Source organism: Hippocampus guttulatus, chromosome 2 (genome assembly GCF_054856545.1).
Source record: "Hippocampus guttulatus isolate MCC_2025c chromosome 2, RoL_Hgut_1.0, whole genome shotgun sequence".
In the NCBI taxonomy this organism is placed as follows: domain Eukaryota; kingdom Metazoa; phylum Chordata; class Actinopteri; order Syngnathiformes; family Syngnathidae; genus Hippocampus; species Hippocampus guttulatus.
Genome location: NC_141262.1, coordinates 22,705,935 through 22,722,636, shown reverse-complemented (window position 1 = coordinate 22,722,636; position 16,702 = coordinate 22,705,935). Strand labels below are relative to the sequence as shown.

At 46.3% G+C, this 16,702-nt stretch overlaps 3 protein-coding genes across 4 annotated transcripts in view; 1 reads left to right on the top strand and 2 right to left on the bottom strand.

The window, feature by feature from the left end:
- The window catches only part of LOC147208993 (sodium/calcium exchanger 1-like), a 36,228-nt gene extending 27,472 nt beyond the window's left edge, over window positions 1-8,756 (top strand). The window contains exons 12-17 of one of the 2 annotated variants that reach the window (XM_086103542.1): window positions 4,019-4,125; window positions 4,266-4,390; window positions 4,558-4,593; window positions 4,982-5,081; window positions 6,181-6,453; window positions 6,538-8,756. In XM_086103542.1, coding sequence (XP_085959668.1) covers window positions 4,019-4,125; window positions 4,266-4,390; window positions 4,558-4,593; window positions 4,982-5,081; window positions 6,181-6,453; window positions 6,538-6,917 — 1,021 coding nt within the window. In that variant the 3' untranslated portion in view covers window positions 6,918-8,756. The remainder of the gene's footprint in view (window positions 1-4,018; window positions 4,126-4,265; window positions 4,391-4,557; window positions 4,594-4,981; window positions 5,082-6,180; window positions 6,454-6,537) is intronic. The other variant, XM_086103548.1, reaches the window with a different exon arrangement.
- Window positions 8,757-10,023: 1,267 nt separating this feature from the next.
- leap2 (liver-expressed antimicrobial peptide 2) lies at window positions 10,024-12,181 on the bottom strand. Its single transcript, XM_086103529.1, has 3 exons — window positions 11,964-12,181; window positions 11,731-11,882; window positions 10,024-10,421 (listed from the first exon to the last, which is right to left on the bottom strand). Exons 1-3 carry the CDS (start codon window positions 12,039-12,041, stop codon window positions 10,367-10,369), a joined length of 285 nt encoding a protein of 94 aa, XP_085959655.1. The 5' UTR covers window positions 12,042-12,181; the 3' UTR covers window positions 10,024-10,366.
- A 2,571-nt stretch (window positions 12,182-14,752) lies between these two features.
- Window positions 14,753-16,632, bottom strand: bmp15 (bone morphogenetic protein 15). The gene is made up of 2 exons (XM_086103517.1): window positions 16,305-16,632; window positions 14,753-16,095 (listed from the first exon to the last, which is right to left on the bottom strand). Exons 1-2 carry the CDS (start codon window positions 16,630-16,632, stop codon window positions 15,209-15,211), a joined length of 1,215 nt encoding a protein of 404 aa, XP_085959643.1. The 3' UTR covers window positions 14,753-15,208.
- Between the last annotated feature and the right edge of the window lie 70 nt (window positions 16,633-16,702).

The window sequence follows — 16,702 nt, the reverse complement described above, 5'->3', positions numbered from 1 at the left end:
AGGTGAAAATCTGTGCTGTAAAGACTCTGCTAGCTTAATGCTAACATATAATGTGGAACACCATAGACAGGCTAAAAAAATAGCAGAACAGTCAACAGAGTGATTATTAAGTTTAACAGTTTCCACCACTTTAACACATGGAGCAACACATAAAAAATTGAAGAGACGACAATACTCACAATCATATTTTCTCCCTGCGACGTGGGAGGAACGACAATTACACTGGTCAGCAAATCTATAGTAATTGTTTTTGTTGAGAGATGTCAGTAAACATTTTTTTGTGCTGATTCCGAATCTGCCTTTGTTTTTTTCTCCAGCCCATCAAATTTTATAAGCGTAATAATTAAATATGTAAATATTTAGTAATATTTATGAATGAAGGATTAAGCTAAGCAACAGGGAGATTTTCTTTCTGAAATGTCATAGCTAGGACTCACAACGCATAGTAAAATCAGTATTATGCAAGCTATTGAAGGTCAAACAAAAACAATTAATGAACAATCCCATAAAAAGTAATAAAGTAAATACATTTTTTTATATTAGTGTCAAAAATATATTTTAGGGACACATAAAGCCTTCTCGATTAAAATTTGCTGTTGAACAGTGTTCTTGGGCATTAGCTGGGGACCTTCTCTGCCTCCTCTTCTTGTTGTTAATTATGCTGCATGTCTTCCATTACAGCTCTGCAGTGCCCAGAATGTTTTGGCACAACGTGAAACGACACCGAAGGCACGCAACTCTAAACTCCGACTTGCCCGTATGACGTAAAAACCTGTAGATAGGAATGACATCCATTGAATTAAGTGGAATCAATGAAACTCTTAAATCAGGGCGTGCGTCTGTGATTTGTACGTTGTTTGCGGTGGGCTCTGTTGCCATGGTAATTGCTGATCTAACGACCATGTACGCCGCTCTCCGGTGAAAACTTCCTCCCTCAAAAGGCGCCGACATACAACTTTGAGTCGGCACTAATTAAAAGCAAGTCGCCTTTTTAATTAGACGGGAAGTAGGGCGTGAAGCTCCGCCAAACTTGCTTAATTTGGCCGGAAGTGGTCAGCCATGACTGCGGGGAAAGTCTTGTTTTTCCACACACCCATGAATGTTCTTTATGTATTCTTTGGCCTGTGTGCGTGTGTGGATCCCAGTTAGTGTGTGTGTGTGTGTGTGTGTGTGTGTGTGTGTGAGTTTCTCCTGCATCCAAACCTCCGTCCGTCCGTCTGTTTGTCCCTGCATCCCTCCTCATCCCCCAATGTCAAAACTGTCAGCGTTAAGGAGCTTTAAGTCATCATCGTTATCACAGATTTCAGAACACTTGTGTGTGTGTGTGTGCGCGCGCGCGTATGTGTGTGCGTGTGTGTGTGTGTGCGTGCGTGCGTGTGTGTGTGTGTGCGTGTGTTGTTTGTGTTTCATCCTGTCCATGTGTGTTTGTCTCTCAAGGTTCACTGATTTCACTTTTGAGTCCTCTTGGGTTTTAAAACATAATCGAAGAAAAACAATTCATGTGTAGTATGGCACGTAGTGTTTATAAATTCCCGACGTTGTGAAAGTACCTTGAATGCACCATACTGCTTCCGTAGCAGGCGTGTAGCCACGTACGGTGTGGCCATCGGGAATTTCAGGAAAAAAAATTGAATTTTCTCGAAGGACCACCGTATTTCAGGGCCGGTCCTGGTCATCGCGGTGCCCAGAAGTCGTCCACTCGTCAGTGGTTACATTTCGGAGTGTCACGGCCGCACTCCGTCAGCGACAGCTTTGGTAGCGCGTGACGTCGTCGGTTGGACGCCTGATGGGCCGGCCCGGCGAACGGATACATTTGCGTGTTTGTCTACCATCTGCCGTAGATTTGGAGGAATTTACTTTGGAGGAGAAAGCCGTGAACAAATCAGAATCAGAATCAGAATCATCTTTATTTGCCAAGTATGTAGAACACACAAGGAATTTGTCTCCGGTATAACACGCTGCATTAGTATCATCGTAAACAACAAATCATTGAACCATTTTGGAGTAACCAGTAGCAGTATTTGTAGTACAAGAAGAGTGACTACGTCAGTGACTGTTTAAGGAGTTAATGGCTAGAGGGAAGAAGCTGTTTAAGTGTCTACTGGATTTGGTGCGCATGGATCTGTAGCGTCTGCCTGAGGGGAGTAGCTGGAAGAGGTGGTGGGCAGGGTGCGGGGGATCCAGGAGGATTTTCCGTGCCCTTGTCTTGATTCTTGCAGTGTGCAAGTCCTCAAGAGTGGGTAGGGCGGTGCTAACGATTTTTTCCGCCGTCCTAACTGTCCGTTGAAGTCGGATTTTGTCCTTTTTTGTGGCGGCCCCAAACCAAACCGTGATGGAAGAACACAGGATTGATTCGATGACTGCCGTGTAGAACTGTCGTAGCACCTCCTGTGGCAGGCCATGCTTCCTCAGCAGCCTATATTTACATAAATAGAAGCAGAGATTTTTTTAGGACGTCATTGGCAAGAGTAAAGCTTCTGATTAGTTGTTGAAACGAAAACTAAGGGCATTGTCATTTCCGTTCATCCATTTTTATCGTCCTCACCACGGTCATGGGTAAATTGGATGAAGTTGACATATGCAGATCTATAAATATATATATATATATATATATAGTATTCTGTATATATGCTCACCACCAACACCACAACAATGATGATAATCGCAGGAGCAGCGGGAGGAAGGGGAACTGCGGTAAGATGAAGATTGGAGGTGAAAGAAAGAGCATGTTTGCGTGCATAAGTTGCCCTGATGATGCGCTGCAGCACCGGGGACACACAAACGGATTCGGTTCACGTCCAGTCCGATCCGCTCTTATTTTAATGCGGTGGGAGATGCGCTTGTGTGTGTGTGTGGGGGGGGGGGGCGAGTGAGGGACAGAGCGAGAGTGAGAGTTCCGCTCCATGTGATCAATCCAAGTGTATTTATTTGTTCGGACGCGTTTCGCTAATTGAACAATTTGGCTCGAACCAATCAAGCTGAGGGAGAAAAGATGCTGATGATGTTGTGGGCCAGCTCGCAGAAATGTGATTGGCTAAAGAAACAGTCACATTGCCTTTCAGAAGATTGTGAAAGAAGATTACCGGTACATTGACATGGCAACGCAGACATAGCTGTCAACTTTTCGGAGCGCCAACCTGTATAAACTACCAAAAAAATCCTTATAAAGAGCAGAAAATCCTTATAACATACCAAAGCATTTTATATGTCAAAATAACGGCAGAAAACCCCCCACAAAATTTTCAATGATATTTATTGTAGATCTCCATAATACAATGTCTGGTTAATGTCTAATCATCATTCTACTTAGTGGCATTACTGTGTTCAGAGTTGCAAACGGAACTACCTGTTAGGGGGGAAAAAAACCCGGAAATTTTCAGAATCCGTATGATTTGTGCGATACGGCCATATACGTAAGATTCACCACAAAATCCGTATCAACTATGGCTAAACCGTATCAGTTGACAGGTATGCGCAGAGAACGCTAAAATCTAATGAGACCCCCCCGCCCCCCAAAAAAACATCCACTTGTATTGAAGGCAAAAAAAAAACCCTGAAGACTGTTGGCAATAGATGAAAATATATTTCCTTTTCAATCAGTTTGAAGTTGTTTTTTTAGGTGAGCAGGAGTGTGTGTGTGTGTGTGTGTGTGTGTGTGTGTGAGCGTCTCAACCGTCAAAAACAGTAAAATAAGAGTGTCTATAAATTAGCCCAAGTGAAGAAAATATCTTGGCAAATGCAACACACACACGCAAACGCACTACTGGTGCTCAATCAAAGTGGCAGTCAGAAAGTGAATACAGAGCAACAGAAACATCAAAACAAACCATCTTCATGCACGTGTCTCATTTCCCAAATATGAACAACTCACCGTGTGCTCACTCATTTGACTGTTTACCTCGTGAGGTGGATTGATGAAAATCGACATGCGTACTATGACATCGTCATCGGCTGGTGAAGTTTGTGTGCAAAAGCAGTTGGCCCACAAAGCTTCATGAAAGCATCCCCTGTCGCGCAGGAAGATCATCGAGGTGCGGATTATCGACGACGAGGAGTACGAGAAGAACAAGTCCTTCAGCATCGAGCTGGGCGAGCCGCTTCTCTTGGAGATTGGACAGAAGCACGGTTTGTGTGTGTGTGTGTGTGTGTGTGTGTGTGTGTGTGTGTGTGTGTGTGTGTGTCTTAAGGATTAAAAAAATGTCAGAAGCTCTGAAACTCAGAATGGCTTGTGTGGTTAAATGAAGTGTTTGTTGTTGGTTGGTCAGGAGACTCCAATGAGAACAAACCGCCGGTAGGAGCAGAGGAGGACGAGGTAGCCAAGATGGGCTGCCCCAGCCTGGGCGAGCACACGCAGGTCCACGTCGTCATCGAGGAGTCCTACGAGTTCAAGGTACGGCGCTCACGTCCGTTCCCTCCTATCAACAACATGTAGCACTTTCCGGAGCTTGTCCTCATCTAGGTTGCAAACGGGTGGAACATTTCTGCTCAATGTCCAGAAAATTACCACGCGCTCATTTTTCATTGATCATGTGTGTACGTGTGTGTCTGTGTGTGCAGAGAGCAGTGGATGTGCTTTTGGAGCAGCGTAGCAAGGTTGTCCATCTCTCACTCTCTCTCTCACTCTCTCTCTCTCTCTCTCTCTCTCTCTCTCTCTCTCTCTCTCCCCCTCTTTCTCTTTGTCTCTGACTTTGTCTTCATTATAGGCGCATGCTATTTTTTGGGTCCTACTTCTTGTGTATACAAAGACAAACACTCGCCATTTCCTGCTGCTTTACACTGATATACTGTCTTCTACAGCTCTCTGAAATCAGCCCCCCCCCCCCCCCCCCCCGCCCCTTCCCCCATCTGGGAGTGATTTAACAACCGGAGATTTCTCTTGCTTTGCTCTTTTCCGCCGTGTCTGGGTGTGCTCGCCTGTGTGTCCTATGTGTGTGTGTGTGTGTGTGTGTGTGTGTGTGTGTGCGTGCGTGCGTGCGTGCAGAATACAGTTGACAAGCTGATCAAGAAGACAAATCTTGCCTTGGTGGTGGGAAGCAGCAGCTGGAGGGAGCAGTTTGTTAGCGCGGTGACAGTCAGTGCAGGTACACACACACACACACACACACACACACACACACATACACAAATATTATATTACATACATCCACCCTGCTACAAATAGCTGGAAAAATCCACAAATAATTGACAGCATCCCTAAAAGAGGTTTGTGATCATGTCCACATGTCACAAGATGGCAGCAAAGCACTTCAGAGCTTCAGAGCAGCAACACCTTGCATCTTGCTTGTACACAGTCCTGAAGCCATGTGACATGAACGGCGCCACTGGCTCAGTTCAATTACTCAATGCAAACAAACCAACTTAACATGAAATCCAAAATGACACCTTAGCACGGGGGTCGGCAACACACGGCTCGAGAGCCGCATGCGGCTCTTGAGTGACATCTAGTGGCTCCCTGGAGCTTTATAAAATGTTTGAAAGTGGAAAAAGATTTTGATAGTAGGCTAATATAGCCGAAATAGATATAGATACATGTTGCAGCTCTGAAAAAGGAGAGTTGTGGTGTTGGTTTTTAAAAACGTACACTTTATTTATGCTTTTAACAGTCTCGACAAACAGAGACACGTCTGCGTCCGACTCCGTGCCTTCTCTCTTCTCGTTCGACTCGAGAGGCGTTCAAAGACCGCCTCCGAAAAATGGAAATTAATGATCACTTCACTGACACTAAGAAAAGCGAAAATAATACACCAAAACAAACAAAAAAAATAAAGCGAGGAAATTACAAAATAACATCTATGGGGGCGTTTGTGAACACACAACAAAGGAATGAACAACATAAACAATTCGAGACAGTCCAGTCTCCTACATACATGCAGCATGTTTTTCCTTCATTGTAAGTTTTATAGAAGGCTTTTATTTTTTTGTGGCTCCAGACATATTTGTTTTTATCTTCCTATATGGCTCTTTCAACATTTTGGGTTGCCGACCCCTGCCCTAGCACAAACGAATACGCGCAGTGTCGTTTTACAACAAGGGTACGCAAAGTTGTTCGACATTTACACACAATAATAAAGTTGAGCGAATTCTGTAAAAATGTCAATGGCAAAGTAGTTACCCCCAATATGCAAATTAGCACATTTGTGAGCGCGTTTGAGTCGGCTTTCTCATTTTTGATTGGGGCAGGAGACGACGACGACGACGAAAGCGGCGAGGAGCGCCTGCCGTCGTGCTTCGACTACATCATGCACTTCCTGACCGTCTTCTGGAAGGTTCTGTTCGCTTTCGTGCCCCCCACCGAGTACTGGAACGGCTGGGCCTGCTTCATCGTGTCCATCTCGCTGATCGGCGTGTTGACGGCCGTCACCGGCGACCTGGCGTCGCACTTCGGCTGCACCGTGGGCCTGAAGGACTCGGTGACGGCCGTGGTCTTCGTGGCACTGGGCACGTCCGTGCCAGGTGAGGCGCCGGCGGTGGGACGGGGGCACCCCAAATTTAGCAGCTCATATGACGATTGATTCTGCGCGCGGTGTGCCCCCGCAGACACGTTCGCCAGCAAGGTGGCGGCCATCCAGGACCAGTACGCCGACGCGTCCATCGGCAACGTGACGGGCTCCAACGCCGTCAACGTCTTTCTGGGCATCGGCGTAGCTTGGACCATCGCCGCCGTGGCCTGGCGGGCTCGCGGCCAAACGTTCAAGGTGGACCCGGGCAACTTGGCCTTCTCCGTCACCCTCTTCACCATCATGGCGTCGCTGTGCGTCACCACGCTGCTCTACCGGCGGCGGCCCGGCACGGCCGGCGGCGAGCTGGGCGGCCCGAGGACTTGCAAGGTGTTGACGTCACTTTTCTTCGTGTCGCTCTGGCTGGTCTACATCCTGCTGGCCTCCCTGGAGGCCTACTGCCACCTGCCCGCCTTGTAGACGCACGCGTGACAGGGTCCAAATAATCCAGCCACGCCATTTTGCTGTGGCGCAGTGCCAAGATGGAGGAAGTAGAAGTTGCGCGCAGCTAACTCAAGAAAAGAGAGAAAAAGAAGTTCATGAGGACGTGGAAAGCGGAAGGGGTGCATTGGGAATCGTTCATTCCCCAACTTAATCGCTACATTGGGATTTTTATATAGTGGACGTAGGTCGTGCCTCCACTTCAGTAGGGAGTAGTGAGGAAGCATATGGCTGCCACGCCAGAAAAAACAAAAACAAAAAAAACCATTCAATGTCACATGATAACACACAGCCGTTCACGCAATACTCAACATCACCCCAACCTAGTTTTGAGTCACCTCCTTTGTCCAAGCTTTTCGTTGTATTTTTGTGTGCAATTGTAAAGGAAACAAGGACTAAGGGAAAAAAATAATAATGAAGACGAAAACGGTGAAATGCTGCTGCAAGTTACGTTTGCATTTTGAAATCAGCCGTGATTTCTCAGACTTGCACCGTTTTTTTTGTTTACGGTCTCGGCGTGCGGCCAGAGCGCGAGCCAGCTGTGCTTCTTACTTAATATGCCACGTGATTGCCCCCTGCATTCGATTTGGATCATTTTCATGATTTTTTGCAAAGCACAACATTTTGAAGCTCCTCGTTGGTTTTCACCGCAATGACTAAGCAGGAGGCCCCAAAGCCAAGTTGAGCCAATCACAGATTTGTTTGCTCCAAGAAACTGGACTTTTGTTTGTCCTCAACAAGTGAAAAATCCCACAAATGTCCGTCTCTTTAACTAGATGGGAATGTAGTTGAAGCTTCTTTTGTCTCTAATGTCACTCTGCCCAACTAGATCTTACATGCCTTTATTTATTATTATACAAGCATTTTTTTTCTCATGAATGGTTCGCATCTCAAAGTTAAGTCCACGAGTCAAGCCCACCATGCACCCCGTTGGCATGGGCCCGTGTCGCCACCTGCAGGCTCAAATGTTGTTTTCTATTTGTCAATGAACAAATATTAGCATTACCCAATGTTCGTTCGAATGCTGGATCTGTTTAACGTTTACCACCGTCAGTTCCAACTGTTCTGTTTGATTTGCTTCAATATTTAGCTCGAGAAAGATGCAAATGATCATCTGAAAATATCCCGAGCTTGGGTGGGCACAATTTGATTTTCCGTGTTTAACTTTATTGATGCCCCCCCCCCCCCCTTAACATTTGTCCGGTTCAGTATTATTCACCAAGTGCTTCTGTTCCAAGCATAAGAGGATTCATATTATTTTGTATTTGTTTTTATTATTGTGTTTTGTCAGTGACAGCATCAGAAATCAGAACATTGAAGTAAAAAAAAATCGACTCCGTGTGCGTTCGTGTGTGCGCACATTTCTGTCACGAGTGTGTCGATGCATGAATTGAACACATTCAGAATAGACTGTTGATGTTTCCAAAGTAGTAAATAGTAATTTTAAAATTTTCCAAATGAACCTTGTACAAAGTGTCATAAATGTTTACAATGACCCACCGATGTTTTTTTTTGTCAAAGATTAAATAAAACTTGCGAGGTAAATCATCGCAGAGGTGTGTGTCAATACTAACGAGATGTATGTGTGCCATGAAAAGAAGAAGAACTTTCAAAGATAAAGTGTTGTTTTCTTATTTTGAATATGTATGTATACAAAGTATATGTGTATCGGACTCGGAGTTGAGAACACACACACAATAAAATGTGTTTTCATTCTCTTTTGTGCAATATCACACATGAATTTATTGTAATGAAGTGGGTTATGTGGTTGGTTGAGGACATATGATGCATTTTCCTAAATTAAAGCTGTCCCTTGTGTCTTGATGTCTGTGGCGTGCTTTTGTTAAAATACCCCATGGCTCAACAATGACGTTTTTTTTAATGAATGCAGCTCTGCTTACAGTGTGTGAAGTCTAAATGATCACGTCGTTGATTGTATCCACAGTGAAGGTTTGTTTATGTTAATTTGTTGCGAGAGAGTTGGGCGGAAGTGCTTTTCGACACATTTTCAGAAGCGGTCAGATAACGTGAGATGTATCTGGTCGTTTAAACTCACACTTGATGGGCGGGTACTAGCAGGCACTCTTGAAACAAAATTGCTGCAAATAATTTTAGCTAATTTTCAAAAAATATCCCCTTCAATGTTAACCGGCTAATCACGTGCTTATTCCTTTTGCTTTTGAATACCGATGGTCTCCGAAATAATTTTGCCCGGCTTTTAAAGTGATTGGTGGAGAATACGGAAGCGAGCGGAAGTTGTCTTTCTATAACTACAGGTACGTTTTGGCGTAGTTTACGGCCCACGATAACATTTCACGTGGTTACTCAAAATATGATTACAAGTAGCAGCGTCTCGGTGAGTTTTCGCGACGCTACAGTCGAGAGAATCAAGATGTAAAACAAACCCAAACGTCGCGTTTGTGCTAAATTGACTGTGCATGCGTGCTGCTCAGAACACCCTGGAAGAAGCTCTGTGAGTCCTCTTTTAACATGACAGTATATCCAAGATACTTTTGATTAGTTTTTTTTAAACATTATTTTTTGTTGTTCTCTTGAGAATACAGTATGTCATATTCTCTACATGGATATTTGCTCATTTGTGCTACTGAAGTCAATCGTTAAAACGACATCTAGTGGCGAAACAGGACATAGCAAAATAACGTTAGAATTATGATGAACATCTTGGGGATAGGCTCTAGCACGTCCACGATTGATTTTTTTGGTCCTTAATTTGGATTTAAAATATGTCATCCAATATTTCAGTACACGTGCGTTCACTGTCCTGTCCTGTATATGTATACAACCTGAATCACTATATTTATAATGAGAAATATTGCACATCCAAAGCATCACCCCTTACCAGGTGTGTTTTTCTGTTTCGTGAATGTCTGTACCCATGTACATTTATAAAGCATGTGCTAATCAGTTTTATTCATCGTGATTCATTCCTGATAGATTTGCAATCCATCTTTTTTCTGTTTACATCCATAAGAAAAAAACTTTCCTTAAATCAAAGCTATTTGTAATAGCCATAAATCTACGATAGTATCATTTTTAAGTTCAAAGGAGGAAACACAGTAGCAGATTGAGACAAAAGCAACACTCACTTTCCCACATCACCTCAGTGAGTTTGTGTTTTATTGAAGCTGCAACCGAGCAGACAGCAGACAGTACAAAGATATTTTGGCTTTTTAAAAGTGCATTTTGTCATCAAAAGTGCACCACATCCACGTGCAAATTTTTCGGAGAATAATAATCATGCGAAAAAAAGCATTGGAAAAATCGTGTAGCTTGATGTGCAATGAGTGAATGTGGTGTAATAAATAAAATATGGAGGAATCACAAGTGGACTAAGCATGAATTGTGAACACACTACTTCGGTCTCATTTTGAGTAGAACATTGGTCCTTCGGTTGGCCACGGGGCCGTCTAGTCGTTGAGGGGCTCCGAGGGTGGCCGCTGGTGGGTGGAGCAGTGTCCCACCCTGGAAAAACAACAAAGACTTAATCAATCAGCATCTCGCTCAGAGCATGAGTGTCACCGTCTTCGCCAAGAATTTGATGAAAATTTGTGTGTGTTGTCAAGAGGATTTTAAGCCCTTGGGGAGAGCTTTTGGTTTCTCATACGTGATTTGGAATGAATTGGTACCGAACCCAAGACATGGCATTCAAATTGTGGCCAAAGCATTGATATAACCTGCACATGAATTGCTCATTTTGATGTATACACACAAAAACATGAAAGCTCCAAATAATTGTCTGTCACGAATTAATAGTGTTTGGAATTTGAATCAAATACCAGGGCTTTTGTGATGTGAAAAAAATGACAGACCAAGATAAATCATTTCAAAACTTTTTCCACCATTCATGTGATCCGTTCGACTCCATTAGAAAAAAAATAAAATCTTGTCAACATAACTTTCAAACTTCTCAGCGCACACCTGCTAGCATTTAAGGTGCTTCTAATGAAGCCCAAATCCAGTTCAGGTGTTCTAGTAGGCTTTTCCTTACATTTTTGGGCTATTGTGAGATGAGGCTTACCATCTTGCCATAGCCCAGACATACAGTGTGGGAGAACGTTGTCACGTGTTTGAAACCCTTGGCCGAAATTCCTGCAGCTCCTTAGTGGCCTCTTGGCAACCTCCCCGATCGGTTCTCTTCAAGTCTTTTCATCCATTTGGGATGGACGTTGAGCTCTTGTTTATGTCACCGTTGTGTCATAAGTGTCAGGAAAGGCTCGACCATGTGCCGGACCACATGAACAGCTGAACTTTATTTGGGGCTGGTTGGTGGGCCTTGAAACGGGGTCTGGCACCCATTTGACAAACGTTTAAAAGGTGAGGAGTTTGAATGTGATTGGTTCACTCTGAATACGACTAAGTTCTACAAGTTACAAGCCACATTAAACCTTTCAGGGACAGCGGTTATTACAGTGGACATCTTACCATGATATCAAGTTACAGGGTGTATGAAAGGGTTCATGGTGGACAAAGTTTGGAAATGATTTATCTTGGCCTCATTTTCGATATACTGCGTAGAACATTGTCATTTGAACAGGGGCGTGTAGACTTTTATATCCACTGTGCAATTACATGCACAAAATGCAAATGAACCATACGATTCATGGCACCAAAAAATTAACATTTCATGCACACGCACGCTTAATTCAGGACCACAAATAATTCTTTGGGGGGCATGGTATAAATATTTCTTGACCGTGATTTAGTTGTTTGTTGCCCGCAATTAACTTTTCTTTTCCCTGCTGGATTAGATTGTGACGGCCCGCAACAGTACCTGCAGAGTCCAGTGGAGCATTCGTAGTTGTTCTGGCAAAAAGCACCAAAAGGTTTGCTGTACATGATCCTCCACAGCGGGCTCATACGGGCTACGCGCTTGTGCGCCGAATATGGACTCTGCACCGGCGAGGCCAACGGACCCGAGCACACCTGCCACAGGCAAGCACACACAGGCAGAATTGATCAACCCGGATGACTCTTTGCATTCAGGCCCATTCAAGCAGGACTCACCTGCTGGGACAGAAGCAGCAGCAGCATCAGGAGGTAAAGAGAGTGTCTCCTAAGGGGGACTTTGCCTTCCGCCTGCATGTCAATTCAAAAGTACTTGCTAAAAACTCAAATAAAATACAAAAAAACAAAACAGCTGATGCGAGCCTGCCAAAATCTTTGTTGTTCTGACGGTCTGCCGTTGACGCTGGGGAGCGAGTGGCGCTAACACTTTGGACTGATTGCACCGCCTTATAAAGACACGCTGGCCTGCTCGTGGTGTGCAAGTGTGTGTGTGTGTGTGTGTGTGTGTGTGTCACATTTGTCCTGGGTCATCAGCCGCTCACTACCCTTTTTTTGGGGGGGGGGGGGGAAAGGGGTGGGGGGTTGTACGGGTAATCACCTCTGTGGGCTAAATGGGACTTTGTGTTGGAAAAAAACACACTTTAGCCTCATTTCATGTATGCACAAAGATAAGACATGGACACGTGAGGACGCTTTTAAATTGTATATGTGTGTGTGTGTGTGCGTGTGTTTCAGGTGGCAAAAGTACTCAGAATTTAGGTAGAAGTAAAGATACTTGTTAAAAAAAAATACAAGTCAAAGTACATTGGGGGGGGGGGGGGGGAACGGTTGTTGAGTTTACTCACTTTTGTGGCACGAAATGAAATCATCTGGATCCAGATCGATTTTTGAGTAGATGTAAAGTCCACTTTAACAATGTATCTGCATTTATTTTGTGCACCCACTTGGTGAAATAAAATTGCACCTCCAACATATACGTCACCGGGCATGTTTACGTAAGCATACGCGTGCACACGCTGGACAAGAGTTGCGGCGCTCCGTCTCCAGCTGATGGTGGTGTTGTCATTTGGCAAGAAGTCAGTGTTGACTCAGGCTGGCCTTGAGCACAAATACTTGGCAAAACATTTTGGGGTGGCACCAAGGACTTTGAGGCCCGCTATGTGGACATAAAGAAACGGCCAGTAGATGACCGTCTGCTTCTGGCAAACCTTCCTCACAGTCCAGACGGTCGGAGTTCAAATTTGGGCTGCGGCGCCAGGATTCAGACACCATAAGCCGTCTTTGTCGTCCTTCATCATCACGCTATGGTTTTATGGTTGAATGAGTGATACAGGACAATACGGTGTACACGAAGGCTCCAAACTTTCCACGGCGTCACAGTTTTCCTTTGCAGCATGTCAGCAGACCAAATCAATCCGTTTTTGGCAACGGTCCATTCCAGTTGGCTCCAGCTGCACTTTTGGAATCACCGTAACATCTGCGCTCATTTCGGTTGACCCGTCTATGGCATTTCACATTATACGTTCGCATAAAATTAGCAGATGAAATATGCTTTTGGGTAAACATTTTGGTGTTTGGTCGTCCCGTTGGTCCAGTGGTGAGCGCATTGACCTCACAGTGCAGAGGTCGTGGGTTCGATCCCGGCTCCGGCCTTCCTGTGTGGAGTTTGCATGTTCTCCCCGTGCCTGCGTGGGTTTTCTCCGGGTACTCCAGTTTCCTCCCACATTCCAAAAACATGCATGGCAGGTTGATTGAACACTCCAAATTGTCCCTCAGTTGAGTGTGAGTGCGGATGGTTGTAAGTCTCTGTGTGCCCTGCGATTGGCAACCGGTTCAGGGTGTCCCCCGCCTACTGCCCGAAGACAGCTGGGATAGGTTCCAGCATGTCCCGCGACTCTTGTGAGGATAAGGTGGATCAGAAAATGGATGGATGGATTTTGGTGTTTCAATACAAATGTTTAAATTCTCCTTTTGAGTGTGTCAGGTTTACAATCAACTTCAGGTGAAAGAATTTAGCGTTAGCGTGTGAGCTAACGAATGTGAGCGGGCACTAAAGAATACTTTAAAATGTTTTGAATGTATCTGGGGAAGGTCAAACTTTGGGGAGAAAAGTGCAGCCACACGACAAACCGGGATTTTGTGTGTGTGTGTGTGTGTGTGTGTGCTCAAGAGTTGCGGGCGCGCAGACGGGCGCTGCGTGAGGCCACTTAATTTTGCTGTCCTGTCAAACAGATGCAGACATGACCTCATCGGACTAGTTGGCAGGTTCACGGAACTCTCCTACCAGGAAGCTTTGGGAGGTTATGCCATCGTGGACTTTGCTGCATGCGCAAATGGGCCAACATAGATTTGCACGTTGAGACGTGTGTGGCAACAACTCGGTGACCCACTGATCAGCGAAATAATGCCTTTGCACCTATCAAGACAAATGCACAACTAGCAGAACGGCCAAGAACATTTCCAAGGATGTCCACTTCTTTAGCTTTCAGTGACGGCACTCTCAATTAGTGATTGTCAACCGGATACGTGTGCAGAGATCTCTGCCGGCGACGTATAGCGATTGGCAGAGCAATTAAATGCTCTCCGGCTAGATGGCAGAAGGTGCACTTCATTTGCATATTCACCTGTCGCCATTGACATGAGAATAACAGCTTTGAGTTTCAGTCAACAGGCCTACTTATCGAATTGGGTAAACGGAGACAAGGTCATTTCAGGTTGGAAGATATTTTAGGTCACATTTGTGGTGGATATTAATGTGGACGTCCTTTGCTCAGGTTTCCCATTGTGGTCAACGAGCGCCCTCTGCTGGACTGACGTTGTTTGTGCACAACAACAGGGTGAGTCGCCTGTCCTTGGAATGCTAGGAATGAAGTTGAGGCTGAGAAAAGGATTTGATTTTGGACACTTTGTTTAGACAGGTGCCGGTTTTGTTCCAATTAGCACCGCCGGCCTTGGTGGAGGCCTCCTGCCAATTTTAGTGATGACAATCAAAGAGATTACGCTTTAGAAAACTTGCAGTTTATTTAATTATTCATTTTTACTTGGAATTTTAAAAAAAAAGTGCATTGGTGAACATTTTCTTTCTTTGTGCAGTTCTCTGGGACCCCCTCCTGTTATAAATAGGTACAAAATCGATTATTTGAGCTTCACATCAGACATGTTAAAATCGTCTTGGTCAGCGTCGTCGAGAAGCGTGTTGAATAAATAAGCCAAAGGACAAAAAGAAGGAAAAAAAACAGTGTTTGGGCATTTGGATTGACACGGCAGACAAGATGACATGCTTTCAATGTTTGAGTTGTCAATGCTTTGGGGCAAGTTAGTCATATTTATTTTCAGTGCTTAACACAAAGTGACGGGCGACTCGTGAACGTTCTCATCTCGGCATTAACGCAGAGTCCAAACACCGCCCCGGCCGGCGCCCGTGTCGGAGCGCGTTTTCTCAGAAGGTGCTCAGCAGCTGCCCTTTAGCGGCATGTGCACGACTCGGCCACCATGTCCTCCAGTTCCTTGTACTCCACCTTCTTCTTGTGTACCTCCAGCACGCTCATCGGCATGTACTTGTAGGGTACGCAGGAGGGGGGCGGGACGTCGCCCACCCCCAGCTCATTGATGATGGTCTGGATGATGGCGTGATTGGGCGAGTGGTAGCCATAGGTCAATACACGCGGGCAGTCGCCCTGGCAGAAGCGAGGGTTGTAGACGGGCGGCGCAATGTAGTGACGCCAGTCCAGCTCATCAAAGGACAGGCGGAAAGAGTGCAGCTTGCAGAGGTTCTTGGGCGTTCCCGTTTTGGTTTTTGCTGCGGCAGGAATGTTGGCGAGGACGGAGGCGGGGGCAGGAGTGGCCGAAGGATCCGGCGGGGAGCTCGCCGAGCTGCGGCGGCGGCGACGGAGGAAGGGGTGCCAGCGGCTCAGCCTCCTCATGAGATCTTCCCCATTGCCTGTCGGCAGGTGCCCCGTCATCCAGTCCTGACCGTCCCGCTCCTCTTCCAGGTACAAAAGAAGCGAAGGAGCTTCCAGATGGGGCTCCCCTCGCCACCGGCGAGGCAGGTCTCCGCCCTCTTCAGCACGCTCCTGCTCCGTGCACCAATACTGGGCGGTGAGCGTCAAGCGTCCCCCGTCCTCCTCGCCCCGGAGCACGCGAGCACCAACGTCCGCCTCCGTCCAGCGCTGGTGGGGCTCCATGGTGGCGAGCAGGCTCTCCTCGCCCGGCCACGTGACCCGGGCGTGGCAGCGGGGCGACGGGAGGGCGGCGGAAGACGAAGATCGAAGGTGCACAAAGGATGCTCGGATCAGCTGCTCCGAAGGAAGCACGTCCACGTGGTACTGGACGCTGAAGGTGTAATGGTGGTCTTCAAGACAAGGAGGGGAAAAAAAAGGAGGATGTCTCTTAACATCCATAACAACCTGATGTGACATGCAGCGGTCAAAGTCAATATCCCGATTAAAGCCGTTTTGACTTTTTCATACTTTTAGCCTCATGAAAGCATGTAGATTTTTGAACATGCCAACCAAGGGCAACTCTTCTGAAAAGGAATAAAAAACTCACTGTGTTCCTCACCTCTGGACGCCGGCAGGTAGTGCACCGACGACGCGGAGGGTCTGAGCAGGCGCACTGTGTTGGAGCCGAACTTCCGGCGTTGTTTGGGTCTACCGCCCGGTCCCGCCGCGCTGCGGTACAAACTCAACATAAACTGCAGGTTCTGGTCGGCCTTCTGTTCGTCGGTCAGCGGCCGGTGGTGAGCGCCTCGAGCCTCGGCGTCCCGGCGGCGGCCGCCGCGACCGGGAGACATTTTGGAGCCGGCCGCAACCCTACACGGCGGGAGTGTGAGGAGGGCCAGAGCTAAGGACAAGAGCAGGACGCGCGGGAAGCGGCGCTGGCCGCGCATGTTGGGCACGAGAAGCTCCGGGCGCTAATGAGCTCCACCAAAGAGGCGACAAACTGCGACCATCGTCGGT

What these genes read in the sequence shown, in the direction of transcription:
- leap2 (XM_086103529.1), bottom strand. Translation starts at nt 12,041, where the DNA reads ATGCAGGCGGAAGGCAAAGTCCCCCTTAGGAGACACTCTCTTTACCTC. An exon ending in TGCTGCTTCTGTCCCAGCAG is followed by an intron (nt 11,883 to 11,963) that starts GTGAGTCCTGCT and finishes TGCCTGTGGCAG; the next exon opens with GTGTGCTCGGGTCCGTTGGC. An exon ending in TGCTCCACTGGACTCTGCAG is followed by an intron (nt 10,422 to 11,730) that starts GTACTGTTGCGG and finishes TTGTTTTTCCAG; the next exon opens with GGTGGGACACTGCTCCACCC.
- bmp15 (XM_086103517.1), bottom strand. Translation starts at nt 16,632, where the DNA reads ATGCGCGGCCAGCGCCGCTTCCCGCGCGTCCTGCTCTTGTCCTTAGCT. An exon ending in CTACCTGCCGGCGTCCAGAG is followed by an intron (nt 16,096 to 16,304) that starts GTGAGGAACACA and finishes CTTGTCTTGAAG; the next exon opens with ACCACCATTACACCTTCAGC.